This window comes from Ambystoma mexicanum, chromosome 9 (assembly GCF_040938575.1).
Source record: "Ambystoma mexicanum isolate Mex_15411 chromosome 9, UKY_AmexF1_1, whole genome shotgun sequence".
Lineage (NCBI taxonomy): Eukaryota > Metazoa > Chordata > Amphibia > Caudata > Ambystomatidae > Ambystoma > Ambystoma mexicanum.
This window is the reverse complement of record NC_090931.1, coordinates 264,924,066-264,943,902: the sequence shown is the minus strand read 5'-3', so window position 1 is coordinate 264,943,902 and position 19,837 is coordinate 264,924,066. Positions and strand designations below refer to the sequence as shown.

The following is a 19,837-nucleotide window of genomic DNA, read 5'->3' as shown; positions in this document are numbered from 1 at the left end:
GAACAATATTTCACATTACATCACCAACAAAAGGACGGCAAAAGAGCAGTCTACCTTCCCCTCTTTCTCCCATCTTCTACCCCACTCCTCTCTTGCTTTCTATCCCTTCTCTCCTCGCTTTTCCCTCTTCTCGTAGAGCAAGAATAGCTGCAGACTTCTGAGACTGTCTACCCCCAGGACACTGAAGAAGATATGGAAACAGTCCGTCACAAGCGGAAGACTTATGCAAATCAGTCGCATCACCACTAAAGTACAAGAAGTTGGCTGAACCATCCACTGCAGGCGTGAGCACCAGCAACAGGTATGCTGCACTAGAGCAGGGAGAACCGAGCACAGAATCGGGCGACGCAGAAGACAACCTCCCCCCCCCCCCCCCAGAAGATCCGGATTCCACCACTCTTTGTGAAGAGCCTCAAGATGCACAAGGACCTGGTCAACTTGCTCCAAGATCTGTGCGCCGCATCAACCTTCACGACCAAGCCTCATGTTTACCACGTGAAGATATCACTCACCACAGTGGAAGACAACAGCAGCGTGATGAATGCCTTCCCCAAGCAGTGCCTGCAGTATTACACCTTCCCAATGGAGCCAGTGAGGTCCCAGAGGTTTGTGATCGAGGCCTCCCAGCAAACACCAGCGGTGGATACATATCAGAGGGTGTGGAAAACTGCCTCCTACTGAAGAGAGTCGTACAGCAGACCCCTCCTCCCCCCAACGGCTGACAAGAGCAGGAAGTTCCCTCCATTTGTTCCCACCCAGTCATCAACCAGCGATGGTCGACATGCTGAACTTACAAAGATCACACGGCTATGCAGCTGCACAGTCATCACAGACACACGCACTGAAAGGCAAGTGAGGACTGATCTTGTGTCAACTGCCAGCGCATCAGCCATACATTCACCTTCTGCCTCCAGGAGCCACGCTGTGTGCGATGTGGGGAGAATCACAAATAGCAACACTGCCCCAGAGACCGAAACGAGTCGGGAACCTTTGCCAACTGCAAGGGACCTCACCCAGCCAGCTACCGCGGATGTCCAGCCCTGACCAGAGTCAAACAAGATGAGCAGCAGAGGAGGGCACCACAACCATTGCAAACACCACGGAACCCGGCAACCACTTCCCATTGATAGCAGAAGGAGACTTATGCAGAGGAACCCACCAACCACACCAAGCCACTGCACATCACCAGGACTCAGAACAAACAACTGCCACGCAGAGGAACAACCCACCTCGCCCGCAGGCCAAGGCCCAGCGAAGACACAGGGGGCACCCACCACATCCGGGCTGAGCTACGCTGAAGTTCTAAATCCCCCACCCAACCCGCTGCCCCAGCGCAGGAAGAGGCAACAGGGGCTCCATCAACTGGAAGACCATTATTGTGAAGATCACAGCTTTCGTCACAGAGCTGAACATCGACCCCAACATGACAAGGGTGGCAAGGCTCATCCTGAGCCAATTCCTGGGCAAAGAAACAAACCAACGTGGCATCTAAACCCAGCTATGCATTGGTGATGCGGAATGCCAACGATATCCAGAAGACAGATGAACTTCCTCACCTGATGGAAACAAGAAACATGAGTGCTGCCTTACTGTCAGACACACCTGCAAGGAAATCAGAAGCTGTGCCTGGCAAACCAGAAGTCACCGGAGTGCAAGTCAAGACAGGACCACCCCAATGCTGGAACTCCAGGACTGCCAACCAGAGGGGATGGATGGTTCTGCCATACTCCAGGAAGAATGAATGTGTGGTAGCAGGTCCCACGGAGCCCACGCACTACCCAGGTGCATCAAGTCACAACCCAGATGTGCTAGACATCGTGCTACTGAAGAACCTGCAAACTCAGTGGAGCTGGAAACACTGGCCGAGCTGTCCTCACACCACAACCCAGTAGCAATCACTGCGGGAGATGAGATGGAACCCCCAACAGCGGTACAACTTCGGAAGAGCTGACTGGGGCCGCTACAAGAATAGCTGAACAGCAAGATCACACCCAATACCCCGAGCACCAAGGAAGACATCGACAAGGCTGTGGAAGAGTAGTTCAGCAGGCAGTCGTGAGCAGCGTTCCGAAGCAGGATACAAACCGATGTTCCATCTATGACCTTCCATGAGGCATCCAGCAGTCAATCGCTGACAAGAACCGGGCCCTACGCCAGTGGCAGAAGTTCTTCACACCTGATCTACAGAAGTACAACACCAAGGCTCCTGCGAGAGCAAATCAGACAGCACTGTGGAGAGACATGGGAGGCTGCAACAGCCAAGCAAAGGAGGCGGACAACTCAGTGTGGAGAATAGACTTGTCGCCGGACCGGGAAGAGCCATGTCCACCAATCCAGGTTTGCACCCACAAGGCCAACTCAGAGGTCCTCACAGAGACCCTGGAGGCTTTATTCACCCCGAACAAGGCACGAAGCCTTTTAGACGGAGTGGAGGAAGAAGTTGAGAAGCATCTGGCAGAAGAATGAACCGGGATGGGAGCAGAAGATATCGATGAGTGCAAGCGCTGAGGTGGCAGGATTTGCAGAGAAGCTGGCGAATGGCAAGGCACCATGGAGCGACATAATAACCAACCTGGCAATCAAGAACCTCCTGCCGGCATCAGTGGAGCACCTCACAGATATTCAATGCACGAGACTTCAGCACTCCCAAGATGATGGAAGGAAGCAAGGGTCATCGTATTCCCAAAGGCTGGCAACCCACAGAGTGATCTTGCGAACGACCGGCAAACCACAGAGAGTTCCTGCGAACTATCGTCCCATCAGCCTGCTCTCTGGATTATCGAAGCTCGTGGAGAAGGTCCTCCTCTCCCGCCTCAGCGACTTTGCATCCGAAAGAAAACTACTAACAAAGGAACAGTTTGGATTCTGAACAGAGCATGCCCACAGATTCAACATTAACAAGTCCACTGGAATAGTCTTCTTGGATGTCGCCAAAGCAGTCAACTGAGTCTGTCACAAGGGGGTGCTGCACAAGATGATCGGCCCGGGATGTTCAAACTATCTGGTGAAGACTATTGCAAGTTACCTGGGAGACAGCACCTTCCATGTCGCCATGCGGTCTGAGGCGTCATCATCCCATCCTATCAGAGCAGGGATGCCACAAGGATCGAACCTTGGACCCTTCCTGTTCAACAACTACACCAACAACATCCCAACAGATTGCCACAAGACCGACCTGGCACTGTATGTAGACAGTCATCTTCCAGTCATTCAGAGAAAAGTAAATTGCGAAGAACCTGCAAGCTTCATTCTATACCATCTCGACATGGTAAAGCGATTGGCAGATAAAACACCAGCAAAACAACAGCCACGCTGTTCACCAGAAAGAAGATCAAGGGGCACGCGCACATCAGCCTGAATGGGAAAGACCATAAAATGGGAGAGCAGCAGCGGCGACCTCTGTGTGACCATGCACAGCAAACTCAACTGGACAAGCCATATCGAGAATAATCAGCAGAAGGCAACAGGAAAGATGGCAGCACTGTACCCACTCCTGAAGACCAAGTCTGTGCCCCTCCGGACAAAGATCAACATCTACAAAGCGATCATCATACCTACCCTGAAGTATGCCTCCCCAGCATGGATCACCTGCCATGATCGACATCGGAAAAGCCTTCAGATAGTCCAGAACAAGGCCCTGCAGGTAGCATCTGAAGTTCCACTCTTCACAAGGATAGGAGACCTTCACAGAGAACTGGACATCGAGATGTTGGATGAACATCTAGCAAAGCTGATTAAGAACTACTGCCAAGAACTCACACAGACCAAGAAGAATCGTAACCCACGACTACATACTCGAACCCGAGAAGATGGAGTAATGAGGGTCCAGCATTGGTATCCAATAATCACTGCCGATGGATAATAATCTATCAGCAAGAAGACAGAGCGCCATTTGCAAACTGGTGTGTGTGATTGCATGAACGAGTGCGGGAGGGGCCCGGTCTTTACCGCCCCCATAACAGTGTCCAACTCTCTACAGAAGTTAAGCGATTAAAAAACAAACATAGAAGTATAAAAGGGGACTTTTTTCATCGATTAGTCCAAAAACCACTCTATAGCCAATATGATGTCTTCATCTAGTTTCAACACCTGGGAGATTTTATTGTAGTGAGTCTCAGTGGCTAACTGCCATGAAAAATCGAAGATGGTAGTGTCAAAAGTCTCCGAGTAAGTCAAGGAATCAAAAGTTGGCAGACAGGACCATGCGCAGATTGTGGAGGATTGGCAATAGAACCATTTACATTTCAGAGAGTATGAATCCACACTACTCGAAAGGCACGGTTACAACGAAAGGAAGTTAACAGGGCTAGGGGGAATGCCGTTAGTTACCCAAGAAAAGTGCATGGCTATCAAGCAGTTTTACTGCAGATAGAGCCAACTGCTTCTGATGGGTTGAGTTTTATCGGGGCTTGGGATACCCAACCACGGATCAGACGGTTGATGGCGTCAGCTTGGGAGTTACGCAAGTGTGAAGCATCAATAGCTGGGTCTGCTTCCTTACCGGAGGAGGATTGCTCGACCTAAGCGTTCCCGGTCCATCATGAAGCACAAACGTGCGGGAATATGTGCCCATTATCAAAGACACGAAGCTCTCCTCACCCACTCTCCCCGGAGCTGACTGAAGGACACAGAACCAGCTGCAACATACAGGAGTTACCCCCACATGCCTTCTTACCACGGCCGCTGTAGTGAGCACACATGCAGTGGTATAAGCTCTGGTCACCACAGGAATGTCCAGATACTCCTGCCGAAAAGACTGGTACGCCATCTTGGGCACGTCACCCTTATTTCCGGTTCTTGCATCCTTGAAGTTTCAGTGCCACAGACTCCCACAAATGACAGTAGGAAAAAAGGGCAGGGTCTTACTGAGACCAGCCAATAGCCGCAATCTTTCCTCCGGGTACGTCGCCTAACTGGTGCGTTAGAACAGGACATTGAAATTGTTATTGTCCCGTAACACCTTTTCTAATTGGTCCGCGTTTCAGACAAACCCTTCTTTCATTGGACAGAAATAGCGACGACGACGACGAATACTGATTTGATGTTAGATAGAGGGCTAGGCAACCTGCTTTGTTAATTCAACAGTCGCCGGAAGTAGAAATAATGAAAGTGAAACCTGCCCAGAATCCCTAACAGAGTTGCTAACTTTTAATGGTATTACTTGCATTGTTTGGCATCAAAATTGGAAACATTTCGATCGTATTTGTTAGGTATTTAATGCATGACTTATTGTCCCATTGAACGTAATAAAACGACATATTTATGTTTATCAATATGTGTTCACATTAATGATCCATTGTTGTTGATACACGTTGATATACTTCACACATCAGTATTTTCGGACTTTTGTATTGCAGGATATACAACTGTCTACTTTCTAATATGGCTATCGCCTATTCATTGAATATCCTCATGCCCTTGGCTCTCGCGCCTCCCCGGCCTCTCGTTTAACTGGGAACCGATTGGCGCGGTGAAAGTTATATTTAAGGGAGTTGGGAGAGCAGCTATATTTACAGGTAACGTAAGCAGCAAGAATTATTCATATTTGGAAGTTGGAGGAGGTGTTATGTTCCAGATGAGGGCGTATAGCAAATAAGAACGGCGTTTTGGTGTTTTCAATATTTTAGCTCTGCGGCCATCCTTATAGAAAGACGGACGCTTAGTATTTTAAGGTTGAGAGTCAATGGGTGCCAAATTTAGATTTTCGCTATGGGGTCAGGAGCACATTTTAATTTTCGCTACGGGCAGACATACCCAGTGGAGTAACTTTCAACCTTTTTTGTCACCAAAGCGGGTGACAACACCAGAATTTGTTTTTGGGGGCGGTTTCAGAGCCCATTGAAGTGAATGGGCGTATAGGGGGCTTGGCAAGTGAGACAGCTAGTTGCGAGGGTGACGTTTTTGTTACACATTAATCTCGTATTGTATTTATAAACTGAAACCTACTGTCTCACACAAGGCTAAATAAACACAACATATGATATGATATATTTTATTTATAGAACAAAACAATGATCTTACTAGGCCCAGTGACATTAAGATCGCGCAAGTGTATGGGAAAGGGGAAAGTGCATGGAAGGGGGGAGAAGTGGAAAGTGCGGAACAGAGAAGAGACAGAATAAATAATAAGTGAAATAAATAAATACAGGCAGTGAAAAGCGATAGTGCAGCCAACGAGTGGCAAGTGCTAGTGCATGATTAGTTCGAGTATATCTGATAAGTGCAGAAGAAAAATGGGGGACTGTATGGGTACAGATCCCAGTGCAAGGGGTGGCTCGGAGGCAGTGCAGGAGGGAGGCAGGGTGAGCAGGTACCTAGGACAGAGGGTGGCCAGGAGCATGGTGCTGAGAGATAAAACAGATCAGCAGGGGAGAAGAGGGGCAAAGGCAGAAGTGAAGAGGAAGGTCTTGAGGTGCTTCTGGAACCGGCAATAGTTCTCCTCAAGTTTCAAAGGTGGCTGTGAGGCTGTTCCAAAGGGAGGCCCCAGCCGAAGACCGAGATCTACCCCAGCTTGTTTCTTTAAAAACGACTGACCCTGAGGGAGTTAGAAGTAGAGGAGCAAATGGCTCGGGAGGGGAGCTATGTACGGAGGGATAGTTGAAGATATTTTGGACCTGGGCCCCAGAAACCCCCATAGAAAGTGGAAGCTTATCAGTACTAACTCGGTGGACTTGAGTCTCTGTGGCTATTGCCTACATTTCCCTTTGGCTTTCTTCTGTACCCACAGCCCGCTGCGCTGGCTCATTTAGTGAGACTGTGCCTGTGTGAGGTATGCGCCAAAGTCTCTGGGCTCCAAGGCGGGTTAAACAAAGGCGCTGTCGGGTGTGTGGATGCTTTTGGCGGGTGACACGCCAAAAGCGGGTGAGTTGAGAGCTATGAATGTATGAGGGTGGGGGGCATGATATCTAAATGAAAGGGGCCACTGCCAAATGAGTGGGACAAAATGGTGTGCCACAAAAGTTTGTTTGGGGGGCAAAGACCCCTGTCCCCTAAAATTGCACCCATGGAAATATCCACCCCGAAAAACGCGAGGGAGCCATATCTATCCCCAGGTCCAAACAATACATTTTACAACAGTAGTTGGAAAAAGGGCATAACGTTTTTAGACCGATCTAAAAAAAACATCTTAGCAACCGTTGCCTACCCTGCTGAGCTGCTTTTGGACAGCATTCTGCTTTAGGATTTCCTATTCCTCTCACACCCGCCGCCCAATCAAGGCTGAGGAGGTCTTCCCAATTTGAAGTGAGCAGCAGTTGCTAATTTAATACTCCACTAATCCTGAGCCCAGCAGAAGAGCTGCCAATCCCGATTGATTTACAAGAGCAAATCACTGAGTTCCAATTTTTTTTTTGGTTGCAGAGTATACATGGGGCAAAATGACATTCCTGCCCCTGTTGTTCACGGAAAATGGGGGTAAGTGCCCACTATGCCCCCATCTAGTTGGGCCTGTGGTTCCAGGTAGTGTATGTTTATTGTGGGGAAGAAGGTGGGTGTGTGCCCAGAGTTCTCTAGATGGAGTTTCTGGGATGCTGAGGAGGCGGAAGAGCTCCTTAAAACGATACCGGAGCGGTCAGCTGATGGCGGAATCTGTTGTAGTGCTCATCCTGGAAACAGTCTGCCTATAAATATTGGAGTTTGCATTCAATCTCGGATCAGTATTTTCTTCGGGGTACAGGCTTTGCTGGGTTGGGTTTGTGTTGGGCATATATTATTATGGCTTATGTCAATGGGGAGATGTTCAACCTATGGGGACGCGGTAGAGAATTTCTACTTTATCTTTCTGTATTCCTCCTCATCACTCTTTTGTAGTTTTATGAAGAGATTAAAGGGGTGCACTACCCCTCTCTTATCAAAAACTGTGATACCCTCACGTCTATATTTGTGAAGTGAACATCCAGGAGGACCTCGATCTTCATGCTTTTGCCTTGCTTGTACTTGAAATGCTGACATGGTTGTGGTGTGAGGGTTCTTCATGTTGTGGACTCCCACTGTATTTTACGATGCTGGAAACCTTTTTAAAAAATGCATTAAAAAAATAGATTGTTATTGTAAATTTGTTTTGTACGGTGCTATTTTCAATTTATATACAGCATAATTCACTCTACATCATAGCTCTCACGTTTCCCATGGCCGTGTCTGAGGCCTACCAGTTCTGTTTTTGCGTGAAATTCTGGGACTTGTAGTTTCCCTAAATTTCGAATCGGAAAGAGAAAATTACAAGTCCTACAATCCAAAGGTGGAAAAAATAGTACTGGATGGCCTTCTCACGCATGTCCTTCACAATCAAAGTTGCCTGGTATGGTCTGATCATCCAGGCTCACATATATCTCTATAGAAAAAGGATCAAGAGCACTTATGTAAGACAGGACAACTGTGCAATATCTACAATCACACACCTTAGTATACAAAAATATAAACGTTTATTATTCAACAGTATGCTACATATAAATAAATCACTCAGAATCGCTCCAAAAAGTCAGAAACAGTTCCCAAATCGCCTAGTAGTACTGATGACAAAACACAGGACCAACAATGCAAAGTCACATAATGCATGCAAATCACATTAAGTACGTAGCCCAACTCCGTTGATTAGGACTTAGATCCACAAACATACATTCATATTTCATCACACCTCCACCTACTTAACAGTGTATCTATTTCTTTCAAAACTTCTCATGCATGGCCACGTGGAAATTTGAGACCTGCGTTCTACCTAAACCCTTGCACTTTTTGTTAAATTATACTATTAGATATCAGTAGTAACATATTTGACTTTTCTCTATATGGATAGTCCTGTCTTTGTTAATGTGCAGCATATTATCTGATAGCTAGATTAACCCCACACCCCTCTTTCTCATCCCAGTACTTCGTTATCTAAAGACTTCCTGTCTTTCCACCACCTTTTCCCAGTCCTGTTTCTTGTCTACTAGGCTCTGCCTCCATGCAAATAGCCCCTGTCAAGCATTTCCAGTCATGCTTGGTTTTCTGTCTACCCATACAAACCATTCTTCAGACTGACGATTGCTGGGCTTGCACTCAATTGAATCAAGTTGTCAGATCTCCTGCGGCCCATGCAGGGCTTGGGCCACCTTTTGTAGATCTCATTATGCGTTTCCTCGATAAATAGGTGGGATTGACGGAATCAAAGCGGAACCTATACAGGTGGTTTTGCAGGGCAGTGTAGGGGTGGAAGTATTTTTTTCTAGACTGGTGGGCTGGACTGGAGGAGGCAGTGGCACTATTAGCTTTTCCTTTCATTAAGTCTGGCATTTGGTCATGACGAGGAGTGGAGCATAAAGTAATCGGTGTAAAAGAGGTGTTTAGCAAACCACGGGCTAAGAAATCCCCTCAGCTTAGTGTTAGCTTGAGAGGGGGCTCTATTGACCAGGTTGTGAGTTACGACTACCTGGTGGTGCGTCTGATGGCCAATTGTGCTTGGAGTGATCAGGTGAGGCGGGCAGGTTTACAGCTGACCAGAAGCTGTGCGGCTGTAACCAGACTTATACAGACCCATGGGGCGGGTCCGGTTATTGTCACCATACAGATTTATAACAGTCAGGCAAGGTACGCCACACTACGGGCTGAACTTTGTTTTTTTTTTGTAATCCAGGCATGCTCCAGGTTGTGGAGCAGACATTTCCTGGATCAGTTTTGGGGCTGCCTGTAATATAATGTCCTGGTACTGTGGGGTTTAGGTCTGCAGAACATTAGCTTCATATATCAGATGATGCCAGTGTTTCTTTGGGCCAGACTGTGGACTAATGGTAAACTGGGCCACTATAGAAGAGCTGTTAGGGATTTATTAATCTAGGTGGGAGGCTGAAGCTTACCATGGTTCTAGGCTATAAGAAGGAGCTGACCGTTATGGGGCTGGACGATTACTGGCTACAACGCGACTCAATCCTAGGAAATTTTAAAGCACTATTCAAGAAGGCCTATATGGACAGGTGGGAGAGAGATTCAGGAGCAAACCTTGCATGCTTGTTCAGTTTAGTTCCTTACCTGTCTAGAAAGTAGCCCCTGGCTTTGAATGCTACTTTGGTAGTATGCAGCTCAAGCTAATGAGGGCTCTTTCATGAAGATGCGCATTGGCCTCCTGCCTCTAGCCAGATTAAAGCACAATTGGAACTCGTGTTATCTGGCTGCCTCTCCTTTTTGACCAAATCAAGTAGAAAGCACTGTGCACTTTGTCCTGTTCTGCCCGCCGTATCTTTATGCCAGGAGGACATACTTGATACCACTTTTCAAGCAATGTAATGTTCACAAGGTCAAAACAGCGCTGTGCTTTTGTTTGGCAGGAGATTGCGAAGTGATGTTGCATTGTATAGGGATTTTCCTGCTGCAGGCGTGGAGGAAGAGACTTAAGCATGTAACCGCAGCTGCAAATGATTTATAGCATTAAGTGCTTAATTGCCCACTTCACATTTTATTCATGTTAGTTGTTTATTCTTATGGTATTTTGTGTATTTTATCTGGGATGCCCATTGTATTGCGTGTTATAATGTTATTTATTTATGTATGTGACTTTTATGATCTATTTTGGTCGAAATAAAGTTTGAAATGGAAGTGGTGTTATCACGCGTTTTCAATAGAATGCAGCTCTATAAAACAGACCCTACTAAAGGGGAGAGCCCCAGTGTACAACCCTTTCGAGTTACAGCAAACTTAATCGAAGCCATTAAGGCAAATCTATTAAAGGAATGGGAATACCTGGAGTGCATCTCAATTCCATGTCATGAGTAAACCAAATCTCCTTACTTGGGAGGAGGCTGCTTCATGTACAGTGTTTGTAGTGGACTCGTTTTCCTCTCCGATGGTGTGACCTTGAGTGGCTGCAGGTAGCAGTCAAGGACTGGGTAGATAAGCAGGTTGATTTTGCCCTTGAGTAGAATTACATTAGTGCACATTTGGCCATTAGCAACAATGTGTATGGTTGCTGCACCACGCAGGTTCTCCCTGGTGACTTCCAGGTTCTGATTTGGGCAATTCATTCTTGTGCAGTTGGACAGGTGTGTAAGAGCAGCTGCCCTGTCTATGGGTACATCGATGGTCACCAGAAGACCGTTACATGTCAGAGATTGGACCACTGATTCAGCACAGAAATCAGTAGCTTTGCATCTATTTAAAGGAGCCAAAATTCCGCTTACAGTTCAAGAAAAAAAAAAAGAAGGAAATCCTAATTCACAACAAAGTTCCAAAACAGTTCTTGGTGGCTCCAGTTTGTCAACAAAAAGTTCCAATACTTCAATGATTCAACAAAGAATATAGGAGGCTCTTCCTCCTCCTTGTGCATTTGATCCTCCTTAAATTAAGTCCCACTTCTCAATTCCTCAGTAGCAACAGTAATTGTCTTGGTGAGGGTGATTTGCCACAACTGATACGTTCCAACTAAATATAACTTCTTGAAAACAGTTTTGTCCAACTCTTTATTTAGAAACATAAGTAACATAGATTGTTTGTCGGGACCACTTGGAAGCGCTCCTTCTGCTTCCTTCTGGTTTACTCCCATGCCAAGCCCACTACTTCAAATGTTTGCCATACGGGTATACTGCCCTGCCCGAACAGCGTTTCACAACAAGTGCTCTTGGGGTTAAAGTCAACTGACACAAGATTCGCAACAGCTTCATAGAATTCAGCAGTTTGTAGCTTCAAACATTTAACAACTTTTTAGGGGAACCAAGATTCACATAAGTGCCGTAAATAATGCTCCTCTCCTTCTGAATATCCTCTTCCAGAAGGGTAGTCTTTTTGACGCTCTCATTTACCCACTGCGCAAGTAACCAAGTACTGACGAGCTTATTCTGCTTTTCCCTTGGCTTTGTCAATGTGAGTTCAGACCAGCTTTTAACACACGTTGTATAAAGTATGGGTAACACGTTTCACAACTGATGGACCTTTCTTTAGCCCCCTTCTGCAGTTGGAAATTTCTGCTGGATTGTATTTGCCTTGATTTTAGTTGCTTTTGTCTTAGGCAATACTTGGGGTATAATTTCTCAACAATATCGCCCCCATAAGGTTGCTGGGCTTTCCATGGAATCGCGCGGTTAAAGTTACAGTCATTTGGCTTTGTTATGTACGGCTTTCACTGCTGTTCAATAGTTCGGTATTCAAAATTGGCTGGAAAACTACTTTCACTGTTACGAAAGTGCTGTGTTTGCTTCTTTTCACTATTTCGGAATTCAAAGTTACTTTCAGAGCTGCTTTCACTCATGCACAAGTGCTGCTCTCTCTCTGAATGCCGGCCCTAGACACGTGAGCGGGTGCGGAGCGCTCCAGGGTCACTAGCAGCATGTGAACTGACCGTCTAACAAATGTGCCTCCGGTCTCCTCGACCACTCACAGGACTTCTGCTTTTGTGGCTCCTCGTGACCTGGCAAACCTCTTCTCGTAGTCCGTCTTTGCCCACGCCACCTGCTACAAGAGCTCCTTCTGCTCCCTAGGCCCTCTGGTGCACGCCAGCCCAGGAGACGGGTTTGAGGCTCTTGGGTGCACGCCAGCCACTGGAGACAGCCTCCTGGGAACGAAAGCTTCCCTCGCCCTTGCATCCGACTGCGCAATCTCTGCACTTCAGGAGTTGAGTGACCCAGACCCTCGCAGGACCGGCAGCGGATTTTTGCTGCACCGTGGTCCTGGCGTCGTCTCCCCTTCGGCTTCTGTCTGTGATGTTGGCACAAAACACACTGCTTCTGCTGGTTCCTCTCACTCTGACTTTGCCTCTCTAACATGGCCTGCATGTGAGGGGGCCTTTTAAGCCTCCCAGTCTCACTCAGGTGTGGCTCATTTCAGCTAATGATATGACCCCTCCTGCAACATTGTACCTTTTTGGGCCTTTTCTTTGTACCCGTACTTAGAGAATTATGGGACTTGAAGTCCCTAATGGCAAAGATAGGTTTTCTTCTTCTGTTTTACAATAAGCCATGAGAAGAGTGGGGTTTTGGGGGAAATTGAACAGTTGGGTTTCCTCTGCTCCTCCTGACCTACTTCCCCCCCTCCCCCCCAGCCCCCCGCCCATGTGATTCTCCTGCAGAACACCACCCCCAGGGTCAGGATCAGGAAGAGTCTGCCTTCCCCTGGCCACATAAGAAGGATCCAAGGCCAGGGTTTCGGGGGGAATCATGGCTGTTGTTGATATTTTTTCAAGACCTGATATTGAAACAATCAAGACCTTGTGGCCACGGGACCCTTTCAGGTAAACGTCTTCCCTCTGAAATTTGGAATATACTGCAAAAGGGAGCCATTTGGAGGGTTCCTCCAAATTAGACGTAAAGTGGCTGTTATTCCATTGCATTCATTCTGCAGAGACTTAGAGATGATTCTGTATGTGAACGTAGTTGACATTGTTGTCGAGAATATCAATTTTAAGATGAAACTCCTCAGATGATCGTTCCACTAGCAATTGGCGGCCTACTTTGTTATGAAGGCTGCTTATCTCTACTTCCCCAGCCAACTGGAAGATCAGAGATTCTCATTCTTTGCCCAGCTGGTCGTAAATACTGCCCTCCTGTTTGGTCTTGAATCATCCCTAAGAGTATTTACAAATGTTTTAGCCACACTTGTGGTATGTGTGCACAAGAAGCAGATTGCAGTGTTTCCTTACTTCAACAACTGACTCAACCAGAGGCCAGGCAAGGAATGTGCCATTGTGGGCCATTGTGCACCACCAAATTGCTAACCAACTACAAGTTTGTGATTAACCTAGAGAAGCCTTGCCTCCATCCAGCCAAGGAAGTGATGTTTATGAGCAAATTGTCCTCATTCTGTTCAGTGTCTTTGAGACACAGAGCCGGAAAGTGCAGAACAAAAATGCACACCTTTAATAACTACAAATTCACATCCCCACTGACAAAACCCTAACCCCGACGGAACCATCCCCAGAGAGGGAGACATTCAACCGATAGTGGTTGATGAAAGTGCTCTGATCTGCCCTACACATCTCCTGCAGAGAAACCCCCCTTGCATCTGCCCAGGAAGCAGCTAAACCCCTGTCGGAGCGACCCTGAACGTGCGCAGGCAAAGGCAGACCAGAAGCCACATAGGCATGGACACAACAATACGGATCCATCGGCTAATGGAAACCGGTTAGGCCTTACGACCCGCCCCAGCAGGTCCAAAAGTAATCAATAGACAATCAGACTGCCAGAAAGGGGCAGTCTGAGCCAAATACTCCAGAACTGCCCGCCGCACATCAATGGCATTCCAAGCCACCTCTTCCGGCATTTGTGGATCCTGAAAAAAGAAGGGAGAACCAGATCATGAGAGGTGTGAAACTGGGACAGAAATTTAGGTAGAAACTTCGGATCACACCGCAAAACCACAGAGTCCGGAAGCACCCTAAGGAAAGGGGGGTGACATAATAGAGCCCAATCTCCCCCAGCCTAGGGGCAGATGTGATGGCAATAAGGAAAGCAGTCTTCAGCGTAAGGTGCTTGATGTCAATTTCAGAAATGGGCTCAAAAGGCGGCCCCTGAAGGAACCGCAAGACAAGAGGGAGATCCCACAAGGACGGGAAGAAGAAAGACCCCGGAGCAACTACCCTACCAACACCTCTCCATCCAGGGGTCCATCAGAGTCCCCCAAGAGGAATTTTATGGAAGCCCATTGGGGGCGAAATGTGGAGATCGCTAGCCCCTTGACAAAACCTTCCTGGAGGAACTGGAGAATAGCAGGCAGACCGGAACGCAGGGGGGGATCCCAGACTGCCCACACCTATCCCGGAAGTGGCCCCAGTGCCTGCCATATGCCTTCAGAGTAGAAGGTCTACGAGCATTCATGATAGATTCGGTCACAGGACCCAAAAATCCCTGAGACATCAACCGGGCCCGTGCAATAGCCATACTGCCCATTGAATCTGTCAAACCCCAGACGCCCTGCAGGGGACAAGGCCACTTTGGAATCGGCCAAGGTTCCTCGGATCGAAGTTCCAACAAAGGGGTGAACCAGCTCTGGCGGGGCCAGAATGGAGCAACCAATAACACTGTTGACCCAGTCTCCCTGATGTGCTGAACCCCCCCGGGAGGAGGAGGGAATGCATAACGGAGACCCCAAGGCCACTGCATAGTGAGGACATCAACCCCCCCAAGCACCCTCGGCCTGAAACTGGGAGCAGAAGAGGGGAACCTTTGCAGAGGCCAGAGAGGCAAAGCGATCCAGAACTGGGGTCACGAACTTCACACAGATCTCTGCAAATACCCTGTTTGATAGAACCAGTTCTGCAGAGGAGGGGAAATGGCAGCTGAGAAGATGCGCTCAAACATTTTCCACCCCCTTGATATGTGAGGCCACCAGGGACACCAGATGCGACTCGCTCCAGGAACCAATCTGAGCTGCCAGAGCATTCAAGGATTGGCCGGACCCCCCCCCCCCGGCGATTGACCTATGCCAATGCTGTGGTATTGTCCATCTGAAGTACACCAGAGCCCGGAGAATGGCACACAACTCTCTCCAATTGGACGAGCGATGGCCCTCCTCCGGAGCCCACAACCCCTGGGCCCAGAGGATGCCCACCATTGCCCCCCCAACCCCTTCCGCTGGCGTCTGTAGTAAGAGTGGTCACATGAGGACGGACCAGGGACACCCCCGCCCAGAGATTCGGAACCCCCAACCACCACAGTAAGGAGACCCTCAAAGCCGGAGACACCGGGATCAAAGCCTTGTAAGCTTGAGAGGCCGGAACCAGTGGGAGAGTAGATAAGACACCAGAGGGCGTAAATGAAGAAGAGCCCAAGGAACCAGAAACGTGCAAGATGCCATGTGCCCCTGCAACAGGAGGAATAGGTGAGCCGAGACATACTGCCTCCTGAGAACCCTGCCCAGAACAGCCAGCAAGCGATTGACCCTCTCCTGAGTCAGAAAAAACTCTTCCCCATCCTGGTGAAAATCTGAGCCCCGATGAAAACCAGATCCTGAGAGGGCTCCATTTGAGACTTCTGCCAGTTCACCAGAAACCCCCAGTCCCACAATGCCTGGCAGACCAGCTGGAGATGATTCAGGACTGTCTGCCGGAGGGCCTCCTTGACCAACCAGTCGTCCAGCTAGGGAAAAATCTGAATGCCCCTCAGGTGCAGATGCGCCACCAGGGGAGCCACTAGCTTGGTGAACACCATGGGGGCAGTAAGCAACCCAAAAGGGAGCCCTTGAAACTGAAAATGCCGGGATCCCACTGCAAAATGGAAGAACTTCATGTGGCAGGGCTGGAGAGCCACATGGTAATATGCATCCTGGAGTTCCAGAGATGCCATCCAGTCCCCCCCTGTACAACATCGGGAGAATGTTCTGCAAAGTCTCCATCTTGAAGTGTTCCTTTGCGGACAAAGCAGTTCAGTGCCTTGAGGTCCAAAATGAGGCGAGACTTCCCTGAAGGTTTGAGGAACAGGAAATACCCACGAGTAGAAACCCTGACCCCAAAGCGGGAAGGGAACGGGCATGATAGCCGCCTATAGTAGCAACCCGGAGAGAGCAGTTGCCATTGCCAACCTCTTGGTCAGTGATCTGGGAACAGTCCGAGCTATCAATCCTGTACAGGAGGAGGCAGGAAGTTCATTTGATAACCCCTCCGAACAGTGTCCAGAACCCAGGAATCCGAGCACCGGCCTGCCCAAACCATCAGGACTTTTGTACCAGACCCAGACGTGAAGAGCATGGAGAACCACTGCCACCCCACCCACCCACTCCCCCCCCCTCGTTCTCTGAAAAGAGCAGAAGAGCAGGAGGATGAGCAAGGAAAAGACTGTTCGGTCCCTGCACCCACACCAGAGGAAGACTTCTTGACCGTCGAAGCAGACTTGCGCCGTAACTTGTCAGCACTAAACACTGTATGTACTTTATCCTCCAGCAAATCACCAAAAAGTTTTGACCCATCAAAAGGAAGTTTAAGGGCAGTTGCCTTCTGAGAACCTTACGTTTTCCAATCCTGCAGATGCACATGCCTCCGACCCGACACACCGGCACCCATGGCCATGGCTGAGCCACGCACTCCATCAAACGCCAGATCGGACAAAAATTCAACCTGCTGCTGCATCTCCGTCAGCAGAGGGGCACAGTCAGAACCCCAATCCAGTCTTTTTCAATTTCCTGATGCCACTCGGCACAGATTCCGCATTATAGTAGCTGTAGATATTTACCCTGAGGGCCAGATGTGCACCAGCATGAACCTTCTTTAAGCTGGAATTAACCCTACGGTCCACCGGATCCCGGACAGCTGCCTCCTCGGCTGACATAGAGGAGCGACCCACCAGACTAGCGGGGATATCATCAACTTCAACTGAATCCGAGAGCACCGTCTCACCCCCTTTCAATGGGTAGAATTTGGCCATAAAGCAGGGCATTGCAACTTTCTCCGGGTCACGCCATTGCCGAAGGTTCTTAGCCCGGATATCAGAAACCAAAGGCAACCCCATCATTGGGGTATGCTTATACTGGCGAATAGTGGGGTCAGCCGCCTCCGCTGATACCAAGGGTTCCGAAAAAACCTATGCAGTCCCAAACTTGAGCAAGCATTTCCTCCACCTCTTCCCTGTCCAGCTATTTCCCTTCTGCATCAGCTGATGATGAACAGGAAGCGGCAGAGGAGGACTCGGCACCAGAAGATGAGGATCATGAGAAAGGCCAATGCTGGCCCTTGTGCCTATGTGCATGGCTGCGACTCCCTCCAAAATGATGCCTTAGCAATTTCTTTAAATCTTTTCTGGATAAGGAAAAATGCCTTGATTTCATCTTTTTCCTTCTGTGAAGCTCAGGTGAAGAGGAAGACGAGGAAGGAGACAGGGCAAGATGCCTGAGTTTTGCAGAGTGCTTTCCCATGGTGTGCCTGAACAACAAACAGAACCCCAACTTGCTGAGCAGAAATGTAAAACTGTAGGCCAGGAATAAACCCACCAATGGGGGAGAACAAGCCATTTATCCCCTTGGGAACAGGCCATTAGTTAATCTGGTGAAGAGTTCCCCTTCACCAGAGAAAAAAGAAAAAATCCCCTTCCCTTCCAAAGGCAAAGCCAACCCACCCCCGGAAGGTACATCAAACAGCGTTATGCCACACTGCAACGTAACGCTGCGCTGGCCACACCGGTAGGATAAGAGGCGTGACAGTACATTCATAGCCCCCACCTCCTTACCGTACCCCCTGGGCCCTGTAGGACCCGGGTCGCGATGCCTCCACCCCAGCCTTGGGCCAAGCAAAAAACCCAGGTGAGGCTTCCAGCTCAACCGGGACCCAAGCCCTACAGGGGGCCCGGGAGCATGCCGCACCTGGAAGGAACCGAGGCCCCGCCACACAGCCGCATCAGGGGGCCAGTAACCGTAGCTCCCCAGAGCCCTGCACCGGGAAGTATCCAACCTGCCCGAGGCAGGAAAAATTAAACTGGATGATGTGGGTTAAGGGGAGGAGTTATAGGGAATGAAAGAAATGGAAGAAGGTCCTGTGTCGGAGGCAGGGGCCTCATGAGGTAAGTACTGTGACGAAGAACAGTGGACGTGGAGATAATGCAAGCAATCCCCGATTTAGGAAATGTTTGCAAATCTTAGTAAGAACACTTATCGAGTGGACCTGGGAAAGAAAACCAGAAGACCTTTGAATATATTTCATGTTTTCTCTGTTGCAGCAGTTGCATTATTAATAAATGCCTGTTGACTCTACAAATGGCTGTAGTGCACACTATACATCCCAGTAACATAAATATTCAAGAGTCATATGAATAAAAAGCATATTTCTAGACTGAACAACATGGTATTTGGCACAAAATGTGGCCGGACTCCTCAGAGAGCGAACACTCCAAACTGGCTACAACTGGTAGTCTGTTCCTCTTACCTGAACATTCCTAGGTTGACGTGAAAGAGTACATTTTACACCATGACTTTCAGCAGATGGAAACCGTGCCCATTGCGGATGGGGGAGCCATGAGGCGGAAGAAGCTGCTCTGCCTGCCCGGGACACCTGACAGCCAAGCTGCAGGTGGAAACAAACTGTTATGAGCTTGGTGAGAGCAGGGCCAGGACGTTTGCTCGTCCTGCATAGGGTGCATGTGGGTCCCTCTCAGCCATGCCGCCCATCCTCCTCAAATGGAGACAGTCTTGCAAAATACGGGATGCTTGTCATCCACAGAATTATCCCACTGACTTTAGAGAAAGGGCCAGGTGCACAATGCTGCTAGAACTGGTGGTTCACGCTGCAACCAAATGCATTTTAGGGTTTGTTATGATCCAGAGCAGTTGAGCTGACTCTAGATCACAGTGGTCCTCAAGGGAAGGCCAGGAACAGGTCACTGTGTCCTCTGTAACATTTTGTCCTCTGGCAACCCCATATACATCATGGCAAATTACATAGCAGGGGCCTCAAACTCAGTTGTCCCTTGGAGCTTAAACAATTGGCGGTGCAGAGCAGCGTCACAGGAAGACTTTAAGAGTGGATAAACAGGAGCTAAAAACAGCTCCTGTGTATCCGGCATTAACCAGTGACCAGAAGCTACCAGAGAGGGACAAGGAGCTAGTACATTGTGTTCTGCAAATCTAACGTCCACTTAACATACACATATATAATTTTGCCCATTATTTTGGACCTCTTAAATGTGTCCTAATGTTTATTTATAGATTGTCCCAAACATGCAGAACGAAATTCACATAGGTGTCTGTTCTGCATCAGTTGGTCTGGGGATCCAAAAGTAGCTTGGGTGCCTGTTTGTATCCCGCTAACCAGACTCCTAGCTCCCAACTCCCCTCAGTTTCGATCCTTGCACCTCGAGTAGAAAATCGGAAAACACTCAAATTCTTGTGCCCTGCATAACATACTTCACTCTGTGAGAACCCACCTTTAGTGTTGTGGATAATCAACAGTCAGGCGGAGAGA

The 19,837-nt window shown here is 48.5% G+C and overlaps 2 protein-coding genes across 3 annotated transcripts in view; one reads left to right on the top strand and one right to left on the bottom strand.

Moving 5' to 3' along the window:
- DERL2 (derlin 2) overlaps positions 1-4,941 on the bottom strand; it is a 94,849-nt gene extending 89,908 nt beyond the window's left edge. Inside the window, exon 1 of the mRNA XM_069614598.1 lies at positions 4,676-4,941. Coding sequence (XP_069470699.1) covers positions 4,676-4,768 — 93 coding nt within the window. The 5' untranslated portion in view covers positions 4,769-4,941. The remainder of the gene's footprint in view (positions 1-4,675) is intronic.
- Positions 4,942-5,060: 119 nt separating this feature from the next.
- Positions 5,061-19,837, top strand: part of MIS12 (MIS12 kinetochore complex component) — a 30,473-nt gene continuing 15,696 nt past the window's right edge. Inside the window, exon 1 of one of the 2 annotated variants that reach the window (XM_069614597.1) lies at positions 5,061-5,154. The gene's annotated coding sequence lies outside the window, so the exon portion shown is untranslated. Of the gene's footprint in view, positions 5,155-5,395; positions 5,517-19,837 lie in introns of those variants that run through there. The other variant, XM_069614596.1, reaches the window with a different exon arrangement.